The 20,077-nt window shown below is 48.7% G+C and overlaps 1 protein-coding gene across 15 annotated transcripts in view; it reads right to left on the minus strand.

Annotated features, from left to right (window-relative positions):
* CAMK2G (calcium/calmodulin dependent protein kinase II gamma) overlaps positions 1 to 20,077 on the minus strand; it is a 173,297-nt gene that overhangs the window by 82,871 nt on the left and 70,349 nt on the right. For all 15 annotated transcript variants that reach the window (XM_073352899.1, XM_073352890.1, XM_073352887.1 and 12 more), the window contains exon 3: positions 14,115 to 14,174. In XM_073352899.1, the coding sequence (XP_073209000.1) occupies positions 14,115 to 14,174 (60 nt within the window). The remainder of the gene's footprint in view (positions 1 to 14,114; positions 14,175 to 20,077) is intronic.

Below are 20,077 nucleotides of genomic sequence, written 5' to 3' on the forward strand. Positions count from 1 at the left end.
ACAGCTACAAAGCCCCACAGCAATACGCCGTTGGGCTCCTGTTAGCACAACCCACGTGACTCAGCACTGCGATGAACAGTCCTGATGCACTTCTCAGAGCGCAGCATGAGCGCTGCCAGCCTGCTGCAACCAATCCGTGCCACAGCCAACCCTAACACAGCGCAGAGCGACCGGAGCGCATGCAGATGAGAGAGAACAATTCCGTAGGACACCACACGCTTCCTGGACCGAAACACATCCGTAGCAATTCCTCATGTCTGTTTATTATAGGACTACACAGGCTATCCCCCAGGGGCTGTTACAAGCTCCAGGGGGCAGAGTGAGGGTTGTAGGGCAAGGTAGGGCTACACCTTGGCTCTCTATTTCCTGGCTTTTAAGTGCATTCAATGCTTACGAGGTTATGAGGCACCACCAGTCATCCCTAGCTGCATTAACCAAGACTTTGGGCAGTGATTACATACCACTCAAGCTGCTGAACCAGAGATGCCTTTGCCGCAGTACCCACAGCAGAGCCAATACACTGTAATGGAGATTCCCAGCCCATGTCATGGTAATTGCAGCACAGCAACTCGTTCAAGCAGCCGTAGTGGTACGATCTCAGAAGTACTCCGAGATCTTTTGGAATGAAAAGTGCTGTATAAATATCAGCTGCTCATTCGAATCGGCAGCAGCCTCACCTCTGGGCAGGTTCCAGCCAAGCATTAGGCAGCGTTTGCCTCCCTCAAGGAGTAAGCGATGTCTTGGATTTCTCCCTCCCCCACGACTAGCAGCCGAGATGTACTGGAGTGGTAACTTTACTGAGCTCGGTGGCAAAAGAAAGACACTGCAGGCAAGCAGTCAGCAAACCAGGAGAAGAGGTGAAATAAAATGAGTTGCGAAAACCTGCCCCACTCCCTCGCCCAAAGTAATGCTCTCACGTTAGCCAGAGGATGCTGAAGCTACAAATACAAATACACATGGCTTAACAGACGGCAAATTGAGCACTATCTGCAACATCGCAACTAACAATGAACTGACACAGATGGCTACCACCCACGCCCCATCTCCCCACCTGCTCACCATCCTAACAGCCTGAGAGAGAAACTGTTCCACCACCTCAATAACGGATGGTGTATCGACTCTCCCAGCACAGCTCCCAACATACAACACACCTGTCCAGCCAGGAGCTCATGGTGAACCTGGGGCTGCTGAGGCAGCTTAGCTCCCACTCCAGCTGTTTCCCTAATTATATTAAACACGCAGAATTTGGCTGCAGCTGCTCAGGCTGCTTCCAAAAAGACTTTCCTTTTAATTAAAATTTTGCTATTAAAAAGCATTAAAGTGTGTAATACAAATAATCCTCTGGAAGTCATCTGTTCCAGCAGCTAATGACCGGCTTCGTTAGAGCGGTAACTAACAGGAGCAGGATGGTTAGCTCCTGCTGCTGCTAAGCAGTCCCCTAGGATGATGGCATCTCCCCTCCGCCCCTCCTGGCTCTGACAGAGAGAGGTTACAGGATGCTGTATACGTGACAGCTGGCTGCACACTCCCCAAGCCCCAAACATTTCACACTGACTGAATTTTTAAAGCCCCAGAGAACAGCAATGCATTCCCATCTCAACCCACAGTTCCCCTCAGACAGGACCAAGCCTCTGCGGATGCAGCCAAAGGATCGCCACTGAAAGAGCAAAATGAGCTGGGCTAAGTTAGTATGAAAAACTACAAGGAAGATTTCACCATGTGCTTCTTGTAATTCTTATGGCCAGAGAAACCCGTAACAACTCCAGCCTTGGACAGTGAGGGCAAGAGAATGCTATCCCTGCCACGAAGGGACTCCAGAAAGAGAACGTTCTACTGGAAAACAGGGTTCTGTTCTCTGGACACTCCACTGCATCACAATATCCTCTTAAGCATCTGTTCCCTTTCACAGACACATTTAAAAGTAACAAGAGAAACGTATTTCATTGAATAGAAGTTACATTCGTGACATTTCAGTTTTAGTTAGCCTTTGTTTCCTCTTTTAGTCTTTATTCTGCAACTTCTGTCTTGACAGACTAGAGCCCAACATCTCCCACCTAAACCTGAGGGAACCAGCCAAGCGAGTCTACATTAGCTGGGACAGTAGCAAACATTCTGGTTAAAGTGCACTCATTCCTTTTCATGACAATTAGCAACAGTTCCCAATTATCCATGTACCAGCTAAGCACAGTACCTTGCAATTTTCAGTGTGAGAGAGTGCGCAAGTGTATGTATTTAGAAAAGCTGGACATGCACAAGTCCATGGGGCCAGATGCAATGCATCCAAGGATGCTGAGGCTGATGTGATTGCAGAGTAATTGGCCATTATCTTTGAAAACTCGTGGCGATCGGGTGAGGTCCCAGACTATTGGAAAAAGGCAAATATAGTGCCCATCTTTGAAAAAAGGGAAGAAGGAGAATCTGGGGAACTACAGCCTCACCTCAGTCCCCAGAAAAATCATGGAGCAGTTCCTCAAGGAATCCATTTTGAAGCACTTGGAGGAAAGGAAGGTGATCAGGAACAGTCAACATGAATTCACCAAGGGCAAGTCATGTCTGACCAACGCGATTGCCTTCTATGATGAGATAACTGGCTCTGTGGACATGGGGAAAGCAGTGGACATGATATACCTTGACTTTAGCAAAGCTTTTGATATGGTCTCCTACAGTATTCTTGCCAGAAAGTTAGGTCTTGGCTACACTTGTGCGTGAGCGCAATAAAGTCGCCAAGAGCGCTCTACCTTACTACCCATCCACACTGGCAAGGCACCTAGACTGCTCTGACTCCGTGGCTGGAGCGCTCCTGGTACTCCACCTCCCCGAGAGGAATAACGTTTGTGCCGGTGTGGACACCTAATGTGCTCTGATTGGCCTCCGGAAGTGTCCCACAGTGCCTGTTCTAGCCACTCTGGTCATCACTTTTGAACTCTGATGCCCTGTCCTCAGGTGACCAACCATCAGATCCGCCCTTTAAATTCCCTGGGAATTTTGAAAATCCCCTTCCTGTTTGCTATGCCAGGCGTGGAGTGCTATCAGCGAATTTTTCCAGTTGACCATGCCTCCACACGCCAGGCGATCCCCAGTATGGGGCAATGGTGAGGTGCTGGACCTCATCAGTGTTTGCGGAGAGGAAGCTGCGCAGTCCCAGCTGCGCTCCAGCCGTAGGAATTACAATACCTTCAGGCACATATCAAGGACCATGACGGAAAGGGACCATGACTGGGACGCTGTGCAGTGCAGGGTTAAAGTGAAGGAGCCTACCGCAAAGCCCGCGAGGCAAACAGCCACTCCAGTGCTGCTCCTGCGACCTGCCGTTTCTCCAAAGAGCTGGATGCGATACTTGGGGGCGACCCCACCTCCAGTCCAACGACCACCATGGACACTTCTGAGCCCAGCACAGCAAGCGGGGAGGAGGAGGATGAAAACGCGAGCGAGGGTGCTGAGGTGGGGGGAGACACCCCGGAATCCCGCGATGCATGCAGCCAGGAGCTCTTCTCAAGCCAGAAGGAAGGCAGCCAGTCACGGCGTCCAGTGCTTGGGGAAGGACAAACACCAGAGGAGGTTCCCAATAAGTGGCTTTTTTTTTCAGGAAGGAAGTTCTTTGGTGCGGGCTCTTTGAGCGAGGAGGGTTTGGGATGCATGCACGCCTAGATGCGGAACAGCACATTGATGTGCTCTATCACATCATGGTAATCAGCATCGGTGATCTCTTCAAAAGTCTCAGACAGAACATGGGCAAAGCGCCTGTGCAGGTTTACTGGGAGAGCCAACATGGTCCTTGTCCCAGTCAGGCTAACATGTCTGCGCCACTGTGCTGTGAGGGGCGGGGGAACCATTGCTGCACACAGGCAAGCTGCCTATGGGCCAGGCCGGAAATTGCATTGTAGTAGAAGACCCTCCCTTGCTTCCCCGGTCACCCTCAGCAGCGAGATATCTTCCAGGACGAACTCCTGTGGAGAATCTTGTGACAGTGCAGGTTTCCCCTGCAGCTGTTGGCTCTCCCCAAGGCACAGAAACCCAGAGGAGAGTACATCCACGAAACAATCAGTCCCCCTGGACCCTGTGCTTACTCACCATTTCTGGGTCTCATGTGGGTTACGTGCGCTCGCTTTGGGACAGGCAAAGTACGGTTTTGTATGGATTGTGATTGCCCTCCTTAAGTGCTCTGTCTGGTGTGTACAGTGCTTCCTCTGTTAAGTGTTGCATTTTGCCTGTATAGGTGCCACCTTGAGATCTCAGCCGCTGGCGTTATCACCGGCCAACAGACTGAGAGCACTCAGAAAGAGGCCCCGTAAAAGCAAAGGAGACATGCTGCAGGAAGTGATGCGGCAGTCTGTGGAAGAGAAACGCGGTGCTCCGGCAGCAAAGCACGGATCAGCTGATTAGCATAATGTAGCGCCAAGCAGACTCTATCCAGGTGCTCGTCACCATGCAGGCGGAGCACTACCACGCTCACTCCCCCCACCCCCCGCAGCCTTTGTCCCAAAACTCTTTCCCTTGTGCCCCCATGTCCCCTCTAACCCACTTTCCCCAACATCCGGGTTCTTACTGCCCCCAGCTGCCTCCTACACCCCTAGCTTCACCATCCACCCACAAAAACTACAACCCTTACCCACTGCACTCAACCCCCCTCAACATGCCTTACAGCCATCCTGAAGTGCAGCACTCAGTGCACAGCACTCCAGACAGGATTCCAGAGTATGAAATCAGGACATACTCAAGTCTGTGAGTGAACCAGTTCCCACCCCACCCCCTTGCCATTGTGGTATTGCTGTGTTACTTTGTTTTTATTTCAATAAATTAATTTTCTTTTCAATAAATGGAGTTTTTCCACTTTGAAAACATACTTTATTAGTGCATAAAGCAAAATATACCTTAGCCCAGGAAAGCAACAAGCACAACAATTCAGTGTACCAAACACAGCCACTGCACTTAACTCCTGTGCAGAGCAACACACATTACTGGTGGCTTTAAGCCTCAAATTGCTCCCTCAAGGCATCCCTAATCCTTGCAGCCCCATGCTGGGCCCCTCTAATAGCCCGGCTCTCTGGCTGTGCAAATTCAGCCTCCAGGTGTTGAACCTCCGAGGCCCATGCTTGAGTGAAGCTTTCACCCTTCCCTTCACAAATATTATGGATGGTATGGCACGCAAATATAACCGTGGGGATGCTGGCTTCGGCCAAGTCCAGCTTCCCATAAAGAGAGTGCCAGCGGCCCTTCAAATGGGCAAAAGCAAACTCCACAGTCAGTAGGCACCGGCTCAGCCTGTAGTTGAACCGTTCCTGGCTGCTGTCCAGGCTCCCTGTGTAGGGTTTCATGAGCCATGGCATTAAAGGGTAAGCAGGATCTCCAAGGATCACAATGGGCATTTCGACTTCCCCTATGGTGATCCTCTGGTCTGGGGAAAAAGTCCCGGCTTGCAGCTTCCTGAACAGGCCAGTGTTCCGAAAGATGCGTGGGTCATGCACCTGTACGAGCCAGCCTGCGTTAGCGTCAATGAAACGCCCGTGGTGATCCACAAGCGCCTGGAGAACCATGGAGAAAGACCCCTTTCAGTTAACATACTCTGAGGCTAGGTGGTCTGGTGCCAGAATAGGAATATGCGTCCCATTTATAGCCCCTCCGCAGTTAGGGAAACCCATTTGTTCAAAGCCATCCACAATGTCATGCACGTTAAGCAGAGTCACGGTTCTTCTGAGCAGGATGGCCCTGCAAACTTGCATCAACACAATTCCAAAGGTCGACTTTCCCACTCCAAACTGGTTAGCGACTGACCAGTAGCTGTCTGGAGTTGCCAGCTTCCAGACTGCAATAGCCACCTGCTTCTCCACCGGCAGGGAAGTTCTCAATCTCGTGTCTTGCGCCGTAGGGTGGGAGCGAGTTCAGCTCACAGTCCCATGGAAGTGACTTTTCTCATCCGAAAGTTCTGCAGCCACTGCTCATCACCCCAGACTTGCAGAACCATCTGATCTCACCACTCAGTGCTTGTTTCCCGAGCCCAAAAGCGGCGTTCCATGGTGGAGAGCATGTCTGTGAATGAGACAAGCAATTTTGTGTCCTATGCGTTACACGACTCAATATCCTCGGACTCCTTACTGTCACGTTGGATCTTAAGGAGTAGCTCGAATGATAAACGTGACGTGCTGGCGAGACTCGTCAGCATCCTCCTCAGCAGTTCGGGCTCCGTTCCTGCAGACCGAAAGGGAAGACAGAGTGCGCCACACAGAAACCGTTGAAAGATGGGGCCAAATGTGGACAGAAACACAGGGATTGCTGGGATGTGAAGCCATGCATCACGGGGCGTTGGGACAGAATCCAGAATTCCCCGCACCCCACACCTCCTTCCCACAAGCCACAGCACCAGAATGGGAAGAGGTGCTCTGTGGGATAGCTGCCCATAATGCACTGCTCCCAATGATGCTGCAAGTGCCGCGAATTGGAATGGGTTGTTACCGAGGGAGGTGGTGGAATCTCCATCCTTAGAGGTTTTTAAGGCCTGGCTTGACAAAGCCCTGGACGGGATGATTTAGTTGGAGTTAGTGCTGCTTTTGAGCAGGGGATTGGACTAGATGACCTCCTGAGGTCTCTTCTATCCCTAATCTTCTATGATTCTATGAACTAGCACAAAGCTGGAGTTGTGCAGTGGACACACATCAACCAGCAGGGACCAAGAGAGTCACTGTGCAGCCCCCAAGATGAGGCGGTAATGGGGAAATATAGTTCCCAAGATGAAAGAACAAGACTGGTGGGGCAAGGGACGAAGGGAAGAGGAGAAAAATCAGAGAGAAAAAAAGTGAGAGGGAGAGAATCTGAGTCAGGAACATGAAGGGATGGATGACTGGCCAATTCTCAGCACACACCCCACCCCCACCCCTCTGCAGTGCACACAGATACGCATCACCATCCCTGTGCAACTGGAGAAAGGGAAACCTGCAGCTCAGCTGGCACAAACTTAAGGGAGGGAAAAGCTCTACTGCTGAGGTGGTGTTTTGCATTTTGGGGGTGGGGAGATGGGAGAAGGAGGGAAGAATGAAGAAGGGGAGGCATCGCTGTTGTCACCCTACAAGAACTCCCAGGAACCATAGCAACCCACTAAACAGCCTGAGCCCGTTCCAAGGCAGAGCCATTCGAACTGGGAGCTGGGAAAGCAGTGAACTGCGTCTCCTGCTATAAGGACTTAACACAGGCCGTCCCTCCCCCCCCCCACCAACAGGTTCACAGGGGAACAAGGAACACATCCAGCACCCCCACCTCCCCCAGGCAGCAGCAGTCACATGGCAGAGACACATTTAAACATAGAGGGCCAAATTCCTCCATGGTGTTGCACCAAGGAAGTCAACTGAGCTCTGCTAGGGGTGAATTTGGCTGGGCTGCTGGAAAGTACCCACGGCCAGCATTTTAACTATTCTCTACGCACATATTTTCTCTAACCCACTTTCTAAGGCAGCCTAGACCTCTGCAGTCCACAACAACTGAACTTGCTGCTTATGGCAAACACTGTCCAGAGTTTCTTCTTGCTAGAACGGGGGCAGTTGGAGTTATTTTGTTAAAAACGGTTGTGGGAAAACATTCCAGAGCACATAATCAATGAGGATCTGGTTAACAAGGAATGTGCTTCTCAAGATAAGAAGGCCTGAAGTTTTGGGTCAAATCATTAGGCCTTCAAGTCTGGTCTCCTGCCTCCAGAGGTGGTCAGTGCCTAACCTTTCATAGGCAGGTGAAACTACCATACAACATTCCCAGCTAACCGTGCAGGGCTGTATACACAAGAAAAATTTCTTTCCTGGTCCCTTCAGCAATCCTTGCATTTGATCACCATAATCTCAGCACGCAGAAACTACAAGTATTATTTACACAGCCACCAACATCAGATTCCCTGAGGAATGGACTTCTAAAGTGTTACACCAGGTGATAAAGGAATATCAAACTGAGCAGGATCAGAGGAAATTAAGTTTCCACAACTGATTTCTCTAGATCTTTCCCCAAATCTTAAAAATAGAAGTGCCCAAGAGGGAGAAGAACTTGGGGACACAGCAACAAGATGCAAAAGTTACACTTGGAAAAATAATCAGGAGTACAGATATTTGAAGGGAGGGAGAAACCTAGACAGCACTAGTTCTGAAAGGGACCTAGCAGTTTAAAGGAGTTTGGAAGGGCAGAGTAAAGTAAGCCTGGGACAGTACTGAAGCATATGGAGCAGAGGTGGGCAAACTACAGCCCGCAGGCCACATCCGGCCCGCGGGACCATCCTGCTCAGCCCCTAAGCTCTTGGCTGGGGAGGCTAGTCCCCGCCACCTCCCCCGCTATTACCCCTCCCCCACAGTTACGCCACCGCGCGAGCAGCGCTCTAGCCCGCTGCTCCTGCTGAGTGGGGCTCTGGGTGGCGGGGTTGCGTGCTCCTGCCGAGCAGCGCGTCTGGCTCCGGCTGGGCGGTGCGGCTGCTAGACATGCTGCTCTGAGTGGCATGGTAAGGGGGCCGGGGCGTTGGATAAGGGATGGAGGGTCCCGGGGGGCAGTCAGAGGACGGGGAAGAAGGGGAGGGGGGTTGGATAAGCATGGGAGTCCTGGGGAGCCTGCTAAATTTGTGTGGTTTGACTAAGCACCGTCTAAGGAGGGGAGGACATGATAGCAGTCTATAAATAGTCCAGGGGTGGATACATCAGATTCTAGGAGCCCTTGATTTCTGGGGTAGCACTTTCAAAAAATTTCCCACCATTGTAGCTTTAAGGAGTGCTAGTGGCAAGGCCACATTTAGCATCAGGAAGCTGAAACCTGCCCTGAGCAGCACAAAGCTTCTGGTGACCCCCTGAAGCCTTGTCTGCACCCAGGACCCCAATACTGCATCTCATACACTAGGGCATCCTGACCTCAGAGAGCTGCACTGCTGTTAGCAAGGGTAGAAAATGGCTGAAATCCCTCCCCCCCAGAACAGAGTATAGACAGTGCCTGAATTAGTGGGCTCTCTTAGGCTATGTCTACACTACGGACCTTACTGCGGCTGCGCGACTGTATAGTCTCCTGGGTAGCTGCTCTATGCTGATGGGAGAGAGCTCTCTCGTCAGCAAAATTACAGCATCCCAATGAGCGGCGGCAGCTATGTCGGCGGGAGAGGGTCTCCTCCCAACACAGCGTTGTCCACACCGGCGCTTTGGTCGATGAAACTTATATTGGTCAGGGGAGGTGGGAGTTTTTTCACACCCGACAAAGTTTTGCCGACCAAAGTGCTAGTGTAGTCGTAGCCTCAGAATGAACTTCACACCTGGATTAACTCCACATCTGGTTTGACAGCTGAGCTGTGTGTTAAACAAAAAGGGTGGGTTTTTTTTTTTGTTTTGTTTTTAAAAAAGTATCTAGGCAGTCACACGATGTTCAGTGATGAGAAGGGAGCAGAGCCTAAATATCCCTCCTGAAGAGACTGGCTAGAACTCCAGCGAGGGAGACTTGGTTCTGCAACTCACAGCAGGAGATAGCATTTGGTTGCCCCTCCCATTAAGTTAAAAAACTTGTCTCTGGTTTTCAAAGAAGTGAAAGGGCTTTGCGAGCCTTTGATGCAGACACAGCTCTGCAAAGCTTTTGAGATCTGTCTGAATGGCAGATCAGACAGCAAAAGAAGAAATCCAACATCCCCTGCAGAGGCAAGGCTCTCATTGATCTCCATGGGAGTTTTCACTGGACCAGGCCCTCTCTTGTGTATTTCCTTGCCCTCATTATGAGTCAGTCAGATTTGCTTTCCCTTTGAAACAAAGGATGAAGATAGATTGGTCACCAATTAATCCCCCTCCCATTTGACTGCACTTAACTGCCACTCCTGGCCAGCATAGAGCAATGGGCTATGCAGGTGAAGTGGGAATCTGAGTTTGCGAAGGAACTCCAGAATACTACAGACAAAGCATTCAGCCCCTCTGATGCATAAAGCAGTGTGGATAGACTTCAGAGAGTCTTCCTGCCCCAGCAAGGCTACACCCATTGGAAACTGAAGGGCTGGGGAAGGAAATCCCAGAGGACATCGCTCCTTCCCCACTGAAAACAACAATGGATGGTAACAAATGGATGGTAACAAAAAGCCAGACACATTTGGATGGCAGCCAGTTGACAGCGCTCGATACACTGCATTAGAGCAATTTGCCTTTGGAAAGCAAGACTTTCTGGAAGTTGCCTCAACATCAGTCTCTTCCCTCCAGAGGCTGACAATGTCTCTGGACTGCAGAATAACTGGACCAAAAACTCAGCCCCCCTGAAGCCGTATACTGCTGAGGTTACCTCGGCCCCAGTGTGTAGCCACAGACACAGCAAGAGAACTACCAATTATACAGCAGTAGTCCATAACGAGTGCTGAGATTTGGTGGTAGCGTTTTCAGAGAAATGACAGGTAGCCACAGCACAAAAAGTAAGAGCAAGAGAAATATAATAGAAATAGACACACCATCTGCACTCCCCACAATTGTTTTATACCCAAAATAACCTTTATTTTAGCCATTTTTGGTACACGATTGACATATGCTGTGGGCATGGATTTACACTCTGGAGTTACCACACCAGAGCTGGCCTTTTCAGACCCAACAGATCACTTGCAAAGCCAACAAAGGTGTGTTGTATGCTCCAGATAACCAGAAGAGGGACAGCAAACATACATCCAACTTTAAAACTTTCACTTTGTAATAGCCTGCTTCAGCTCACCACAGTATCACAGTACTTGTCAGAATGGCGTTTCCAAACAAAAAGTTGACGACTTAACCCACTTCTTTATATGCAGGCTCCAATCTGCAGAACTGTTTGGTGGTGGTGCAATGTCACCAGCACAGTGCATATTGGGGCAGTGTAACAAGCAGAAACCTTTAAGCCCAGGAAGGTCCAACTGTCTTGGATTTAAAGCTGGGGGTATACTGAATGTACCCTGTCCCTAGTTATTTGGGGTCTTCAAATTAATTCTATAACTGCTAGTTGCCTTTAAAAATAAAAAGTTCTTTCTAGGACAAGAAATCCTCTGCCGAAAGACTGCTGGCCACTGGCCATTAGTATCTTCCCACTAGGTGTGGTGAAGGTCACTATACCAGGTAATTGATCACAAGACTGGGACACACCCAATACCAGCTGAAGTACCTCACACATGGATCAAACTGGAGAGAAACTGACTAGGTTTCTGTGATCCTGGTCAGTTTCCATATGCAGCCAGCTCTGCTTGTAGAGTGTTTCTGTCCTTGAGTGCAGCCTTACAATCTGCTAAAAGCTTGACAAGAGAAGAGATGTATGGATTAATTTAAAGAAGGAGAGAGGAAAAAGAAGAAAAATTCACACTAGGAGAAAGATATTGAGACAACCTTGATGGCCATTTCTCCTACATGATTCTCAGTACAAAAATACTGTGGGTCACCAAAAGTTTGGACATTAGCTACCAAAATGAGTCACTGAAGCTTACTGCATTACTATGCAAGAGATCCATGGATCAACTTATTCACAGAGACTAATCACTTAAAAAAGTGGGATGGGAAGACAGGATCAAGGATCATGTTTTAAACCCTCTGGGTAAAAGTCCTCCCGAACTCCCCAAGATATTTCCTCAGGCTGGTGGCATTCTAGAGACATGCACAGACGGGCGCAGGCATGTACAGTCCCAAAGCCTGCTGCAAGTATTAACTGTGAGTGGGTGCCCTGATTTGGCTGCTTTTGTACTAAGATGGCCCTGCTGAGTTTGTTATCACTAATCTGGCTCTTTGCTGCTGAGCTTCTGCTCCATTCGTTTCCTGATGGGTTTTCCCTGACAGTATGGAAGCTCAGGGTTTACCTGTGATAAAGCTCTAAACAAAGCTTGTTCAAACTTGTCACTAGTGACATGTATCGCATTTTGGATGCCTGTTTTTGAAAGTTGCCTTGAATTTTGGATACCCAGAGTGAGCTACTGATTTTGAAGAGGTGCTGAAATACGTCCCACTGATCAAGGAGAGAGAAGAAATGACTAGTGCAGCACAACCACCTGAACTCTGACCCAAAATAAATACTACACTCAGTAATAACAAAAAACAGGAATAGATGTACATTGATCAGCCACGAAGGCCACTCCACATACGTACATACTTTCACCATAAATCAATGTTACACACTTCCCTATTCATCCACACACATTTATACACAAGAAACCAGAATTACGATTACTGTATCAAACAACTGTCAATTGATAAATGGGAAATGCATCAGTTAATCTATGGAACAACAGACTTTGAAAAAAGTTGTGTTAGATTTAGAATATCCTTAACTAATCGCTGCCTTGCTCTGAAGTGGTTTGTGACACCAGTTCAGAGTGGATAAATTGTTTAGGCTGATTAGGCCCCACGTAACTTGGGATCAGTCTATCTGAGGGACCCTCTTTCTCTCTCCTCACCCCCTGCCCCCCTACCTGTTGCCTATGACATACTGCCACAGTCAGCAGAGTTGGAGCAGCCTCTCTTTGAAGGCTGCTGGCAGCCCATTTTGGATGAGGGGCCCTGAATAATGGAATTCACTCACCACCTCCCTCGGTCTGAAACAGCCTATACCTGTTGGCCTTCAGAACACGCTGCAAGGGCCACCTCCTTTCCTTGGCCTTTAGGAAGGGAGTGGGGACTTGTGTCATGAAGGAAAGAAGCTGCACCTAGTGATGGGGACCTTCCCCCTCCTCTTCCTTTTTGGGAAACTTGCTGCCTTTTATTTCTGTATTCTCAGAAAATGCCATGGGCACCCAAAGCTTTGGACAAGAACTTTTTTAGTGATCATATAAATCTAAATTAAGACATAAATGTTCATGTCCCAACAAGGGCCATCCTGTTGTCTCTGTTAGCAGTATCAGCGAAGAGGCCATGGACTGGCTGGGTCATGCAGACTGAACTATGGCCAGAGCTGCTCTACCCAGGTCAGGATGGAAGCACCCTGGTGCAGCAGCCTGGGGGAGGCTTGTGCAGATGCTTCCCAGGCAGTCCCTGTTCTGAGGCTATAGTGGTTAGTCTTTGGCGCTGTCAAACCTGGTACCATGGCTCCAATTCACTTTTTATAAATATTTGGGCGGGATGGGGGGCATGATACCACCACCGTGGATACTTGTGTGAAAGAAAATCCATGTCATCCCCTAGGGCAGTTGTGACAAAGGTAAGCCTTCCCTATGGCTCTACAGGAACAATATTAGAGATCTGCTTGAAGGTGTTATTCCACATTCTGCCCCAGAGAAGCACAACCACCTCAGATTAGTTCCGAGGTAGGCTCCAACGCTTCTTTAGATCACAATAAAATACATTAATAAAAGCAATGAATAGGGTTCAAAGTTTTTGCTCACGACAGTTTCTAGCAACCAATGGCAAATTTCACTGGAGAGGGACTGACGGGCAAACTTCCATGGAGCTTTAGAAGGCAAAACAATCCCGTTCCTGTTTCCGCAGTTTAGTAAATAACGTGGTTTTTTTGTTAGAAGTTGAGTTATTTTTTCCCCCTCCTTGTAATTCAAGTCAAAGCTGTCCCCGTGACTCCACCACTTATTTTTAGCCTGTCACTAAAGCCTTCAAAGCAGGCAATTCTCTCTCCATCTCCCCATTTCACTGAGAGAAAGAAAATAAACCTGCATGCAGGATAACCATGGAAACCAACCGTGTGTGAGCCATACTCAGCAGAAGACAAAACACTTTCAAGAACAGAAACAAAGCATCAGCTCTTTTGTTCCTAGAGCTAGTGACTGCTGTGGTGAGAGAGCTGACAGCTTAGCCCACTGTGCATCAGACTTGGGGATCTCACTGAATGCAGCCTTTACAGTAGTGTACAGAAGAAGTGCCAAGACGTGGAAGTGGGGTGAATACAGCAGCCCGCTCCAGGTGCAGAATGCCAACCAAAAAGGCTACAGAGCCGGATCTGGGACAGTTTGGTGCACGGCATGGAGCACCATACGCGTGAACCTAAGCCAGGAGGTTCAGGGTTCTATCTCCAGCATCACAGCAGGGACTGGAATGGCTCTGCATGCAGGGACTGCAGAAAGAAGGAATAACTGATGAGGCTTCACTGGCAAATAAGGCCAGAATTGGGCAGGTTAGCAGTGAGCATTCACCATCTATTCCCAGGAACAGTCTAGCAAGCACTAGCCACCCCCCCACAGGGGTACTTACCAATATTTGGATGTTTTAAAAGTCGGCAGATTCGGGCCTCACGTTCCAGTTTCTGGTGATCTGGAAAGAAAGCAAGAAAGAGGGTGTAAGCTGGCAAACTGAAAACTAGACTTTTGTTTAGATCCGATGGCATAGGGACACAGTGAATCGGCTGTTCAGCAGAAGGCTGAGACAGACTAGAAATGGCTGGAATGCAGCAGTCTCCCAGGAACTCACAACTGTCACGGGGCAAGGCTGCATGGGGCAACGCATCTGCACATAGCGAAGGCTGTGGATGACATCCCGCCCGCCACGGTCATTGCTGGGTTGGTTTTCCCAACTTGCCTTTAAAGCAAGTAGTGCAGGGGTGGAATGCTTTGGGCTCGTCTCTGCCACAGATGTGAAATACCAACTTGAGTTCAATGGCTGAGACTGGCCCTCTTTTCAAGGAGGGGCGTGTGAGTAGATATCTGGGAACACTCATGTGAAATGAGTTCTGCCAGATCTCAGTGCAAAAGGAACGATCAGAAGAGACAAGAAGATAAATTGAGTTACAGTAATGCACAGCCATCACGTGGGCCGGAGGACCAGAGCGGGGAGCACTGCCAGTTGCATTCAGGGCCGGTGCATGGGCTCTGTGGTGGAATGCTGATCAAGCACTCAAGAAGTGCTTGCTAAGTGCTAAGCATATTTATTGCAACAGACAGGCAATGTCAGTTCAAGCAGGGCTGTCATCTGGATTAAAAGAAAAAATATCAAGGTGAGGGGAAAAGGCTTCTCTGCCCCTAACGTTTAACACATATGGAAGCAGGGAAGGGAGCTGCAGGGGCTCTGCCCATCTTAGCCAAGGAACAGAGGGTTTTTTCAGTCACTGAGGAGCCAAGAGAAAGGAGGTGTAATTCCCTGATTGAGCCTTGGCTCTCCCCATCCTCATCTTCCCCTCGCCCACCCCTGCCCTGCACACCTGAGGGTGTGAGGGGAGAGCAAAGCTTCACAGAGAGGGCACGAAAGAGCCGGAACTTTAACAGCTGCTAAACCCCAGCTCTCCCAGGGGTGCAGACCCCCAGAAACAGAGAAGTCAGCGATGTCCTTCTTCCCCACCCACCAACACAAGGGGAAGGTGGAGGAAACTGGCACTGACCTCCTCTCCACCTCCTACACTTCCTCCTTTCTGGGCCTCCATCAGGCTGAGTTGAAAATGTGTGTCCACCCTGGCCCTCTCTCTGGGAATAACACTGCCGCATGAGCGGCAGGGGCCTGGCTGGCTGGCTGGACTACATGGTGTGGTCAGTGGCAGGAATGAAACCATGCTTTAATTGACAGGCTCCTCACGAGGCTTCACCACCCTGCCTCTTGCACCTGAAAGCCTCAAGTAACAACACAGCTGCACCACAGGGAGAGCACAGCAAGGCGCTGCACACAATAGCTCACTCTTGGGATGGGAGCAGCAGCCCAGGACCAGCAGGGTTTTTGTCTTCACTTTCTCATTGCTCCAGTGTAGCAAATATCCTGACTTTACGGGTTGAGAGATGCTCACTTCCTCATCTGCTGCCACTGGGGAGGGGGGAGGATCTTTTTCTTACCCTTCCCTCCTTTCTAGTCCTAGCAGTTATGTTTTCACTGTTCCGTTCCAGAATCGTCCCAAAATAAGGAGCAGGAAGAAGGAATGCCTGGAGGAGCCCCGTACTCTCAAAGCCTTGGTGGGGAGATGGTGCAGTGCCCTTGCCTTTTGCTGCATTGCTGAAAAAGGAGTGGCTTGGCTTCTGCCTGTAGCGGTATCCCTCAGAGCAAACGTTGTGCAAAGCAGCCGGAAAGTAACCTGCTGCTTCCAGATTGCCCTGTAAACTCTGCCCTTGGAAGGCTGGGGTTAGAACAAATTTAAGCCACAATATAGCTTTGCATCAAAGGTATGTGAAATTGTGATGGGTGGGGGTACAAGTGTGTCTACAGTCCACCCACCCAACAATGCGTGGGACCTCAGGAGAAAACACGAAATAAAAATATTGATGCAAGGCCCTCCCGAAAAGAGACTCCCAAGTTCTGTGTAACTCTACCAAGAATGCCTTGCAGCAGTGCATAGTATCACAGCCTGACTGCACCTGAAAAAGAAGGAACTGAAAGCAGAATATTTCCAGAGAGCAACAGGGCCCAAATGGCCAGAGACTGTACTGGCCTAAAATCATGGCCACAAGCAGCAAAGGGATCTGAGACAGATTACTGCCTCCCCCAGGGGATGAGATGGAGAGGCTGTGACACACTAAAGGCGGAGCACTCCAGAGCTGCAGGCTCTCTCCAGAGAAGGCCCCACACTCCCATTGCACCTGTTGAGTGCCTGATGCCATTCAAATCATAAGTGAGTAGAGCACCAGGCACCCTTTCCTATCAGCCTCATCTCAGTGGCCAGAGATTAAGATAAACTCTTCCCCCTTCCACCCAGGGCCTCCCAACTCCACATGGCAGCACTTACAGATCAGGAGGCCCTGCTGCCCACATGGATCGCGCTGCCCTTGTGAACAAGTGACGCCTGTAGAGAACCTATTGTGAAGTGTAGGGACACGGGGAAGCCAAAGGCCAAACAGCTGAGCAAAGGAGAAGGGAGAGAGAGGTAGGAGTGCACTACGTGCTACTCAGCTGCTGGGCCCTGACAGCCAGCTTACAGCGTCACAGCCTCAACAGATATGACATAACCACTGAAACACCAGGGGGGACAGAAATCAAGTGCAATTACTCCCCTGAAACCTAACACTGTTACTGCAGGGGGCAGGAGCAGGGGACCAGGCTGGTGACCGTGACCCCACCCACACCAGAGCTTGTGACATGGGGCCATGGCCCGACACCCTCATCTCCCAGCACACACAAGGGCTGGCCCCAGACCAGGGAAGGAGGAGAGCGCTCCAGTCACAAGGTACAGCAAACTATTTCTGGTCCGAGGAAAGCGTTCCACAATGCTCTGTCTCCAGGGTAACCAAACAGGCCAACTCCAGCACAGCTCCAAGAGGGAAGGCACCTCCTGACCACGTGCAGCTGCTCCAGCCCCCAACAGCAAGAGCCTTGTTCAGCCTGCAGGGCAGCAAGCAAACACAGAAAGGTTGACTCACATGAGCTTTGGAGGATCACGGATCTGATTCCAGGTGACAGCAGAGCGCCCTTCAACTCTTGACTCGAGAAGGGCCCCACCAGATGAGACGATCCTTTTAAACCCCTCTTCCTTGCCACACACAGTACACTCAATCTCTGACCAGAGATCAGAGGTGAAGAGGCCTGCTTGGTCCCATCTAGTCTAACCTTATGCCCTGTAATACAGCGTGGCTTCCTATTGCATCTTTTCCTAATGCTCTTTCCAATTTTTACTGGCTTGTTTATTGTGGTCACAAATAAAGCAAGATTACATAAAACCAAGGAAGTAAGAAAAAAACTAAACTAATAGTGCATTCATAGAATCCTAAGAAGCCAAGGAGAGATGTTTGTAAGACATGTAGCTTCAGCAGGAGTGACGAAAGGCAGCCATGTGTTCAAATATCTGTCTTACCAACAGTTCAGAAGGCCAGTCACTTTTCCCATGGATCAAACTTCACAGATTTTCACACACCATCTGTTGAGCGAGGAAACATTCCTTCCCCCATACCCAAATCTCCAGGAATTTGTAAATTCTGCAGCTAATAACAAATGAAGCAACACATCCTGACTTGGATTGGAGGAATTCATATTCTACAGCCAGTAAGGACCACTGCAATCATCTGGTCTAACCTCCATAACTTCTGATCTAAGAAGAGATCCAGTCACAATGTAAAGACTTCAAGTGATGGAGAATCCATCACAGCCCTAGCTAGGTTGTTCCAAATATTAATTACCCTCACTGCTAAAAATTTGCCCTTAATATCTAGTCTGAATTTGTCTAGCTTTCCAACCATTGGATCTCATTATGTCTTTTTTGCTAAATTAAAGAGTCTCCTCCCAAATGATTGCTAATACCTCACAAAGCTAAAGTAGAGTATTCTCTACAATATCTTTTTAAGTCAGCTGAAATGTTTTCCAGCCATAAACCAAAATCTTATGATTTTTGGACTACTCCACAATCCGTGAAGCAGAGAGCACAACTTTATACAATCACTAATGGAAAAGCCCATTCTAGATAGACTACTTGTGGTGAAGCAGAAATTATACAAAATTTGGTGTTGAGTAATATTATGATTAACACAAAAATTTTTTTGCATGTACCTGAAAACTGAAGGGCAAAACTTATTTATACTTAATGTGCACATTAGGACGGTGAATACTGAGATCCCTCTGCCAGGCTGCCTTTCATAGAATCATAGAATATCAGGGTTGGATTGGACCTCAGGAGGTCATCTAGTCCAACCCCCTGCTCGAAGCAGGGCCAATCCCCAACTAAATCATCCCAGCCAGGGCTTTGTCAAGCCTGACCTTAAAAATGTCAAAGGAAGGAGATTCCACCACCTCTCTAGGTAACGCATTCCAGTGCTTCATCACCCTCCTAGTGAAAAAGTTTTTCCTAATATCCAACCTAAACCTCCCCCACTGCAACTTGAGACCATTACTCCTCGTTCTGTCATCTACTACCACTGAGAACAATCTAGATCCATCCTCTTTGGAACCCCCTTTCAGGTAGTTGAAAACAGCTGTATAATCCCCCCCTCATTCTTCTCTTCTGCAGACTAAACAATCCCAGTTCCCTCAGCCTCTCCTCATAATTCATGTGTTCCAGACCCCTAATCATTTTTGTTGCCCTCCGCTGGATGCTTTCCAATTTTTCCTCATCCTTCTTGTAGTGTGGGGCCCAAAACTGGACACAGTACTCCAGATGAGGCCTCACCAATGTCGAATAGAGGGGAACGATCACGTCCCTCGATCTGCTGGCAATGCCCCTACTTACACATCCCAAAATGCCATTGGCCTTCTTGGCAACAAGGGCACACAGTTGACTCATATCCAGCTTCTCATCCACTGTAACCCGTAGGTCCTTCTCTGCAGAACTGCTGCCTAGCCATTCGGTCCCTAGTCTGCAGTGGTGTATGGGATTCTTCCGTCCTAAGTGCAGGACTCTGCACTTGTCCTTGTTGAACCTCATCAGATTTCTTTTGGCCCAGTCCTCTAATTTGTCTAGGTCCCTCTGTATCCTATCCCTACCCTCCAGCGTATCTACCACTCCTCCCAGTTTAGTGTCATCTGCAAACTTGCTGAGGGTGCAGTCCACGCCATCCTCCAGATCATTAATGAAGATATTGAACAAAACCGGACCCAGAACCAACCCTTGGGGCACTCTGCTTGATACCCGCTGCCAACTAAACATGGAGCCATTGATCACTACCCGTTGAGCCTGACTATCTAGCCAGCTTTCTATGCACCTTATAGTCCATTCATCCAGTCCATACTTCTTTAACTTGCTGGCAAGAATACTGTGGGATTTTAAACAAGTTCAGTTATTGGATTTTTGTTCAGCAATTAGGAAGATGTACATTTTAGATCATACTACCTCTCTTAGCATTATTATTCTGAAAGAGCAACTCCAAGCTAACAAAAAGCCTTATTAATACTGTTACTCTGCAAAACATTGCTTAATAACCAGATAGTTAACTAACTGGTTGTTTTAAAAAATTGTTTTAAAAAAAGACAACATATTTAAATGTTAAAATTATTAATGCAAATACAAAACCTGTATTTGCCCTTCAGTTTTCATGTGCTATCTAGAATGGGCTTTTCCATGAGTGGTTTCAGAGTAACAGCCATGTTAGTCTGTATTTGCAAAAAGAAAAGGAGTACTTGTGGCACCTTTGAGACTAAGCAATTTATTTGAGCATAAGCTTTCGTGAGCTACAGCATCCGATGAAGTGAGCTGTAGCTCACGAAAGCTTATGCTCAAATAAATTGCTTAGTCTCAAAGGTGCCACAACTACTCCTTTTCTTTTTCCATGAGTGATTGTAGAAAGTCGTACCCTCTGTTTCATAGACTTTACACATACATG

Source organism: Lepidochelys kempii, chromosome 7, assembly GCF_965140265.1.
Source record: "Lepidochelys kempii isolate rLepKem1 chromosome 7, rLepKem1.hap2, whole genome shotgun sequence".
Classification (NCBI taxonomy): domain Eukaryota; kingdom Metazoa; phylum Chordata; order Testudines; family Cheloniidae; genus Lepidochelys; species Lepidochelys kempii.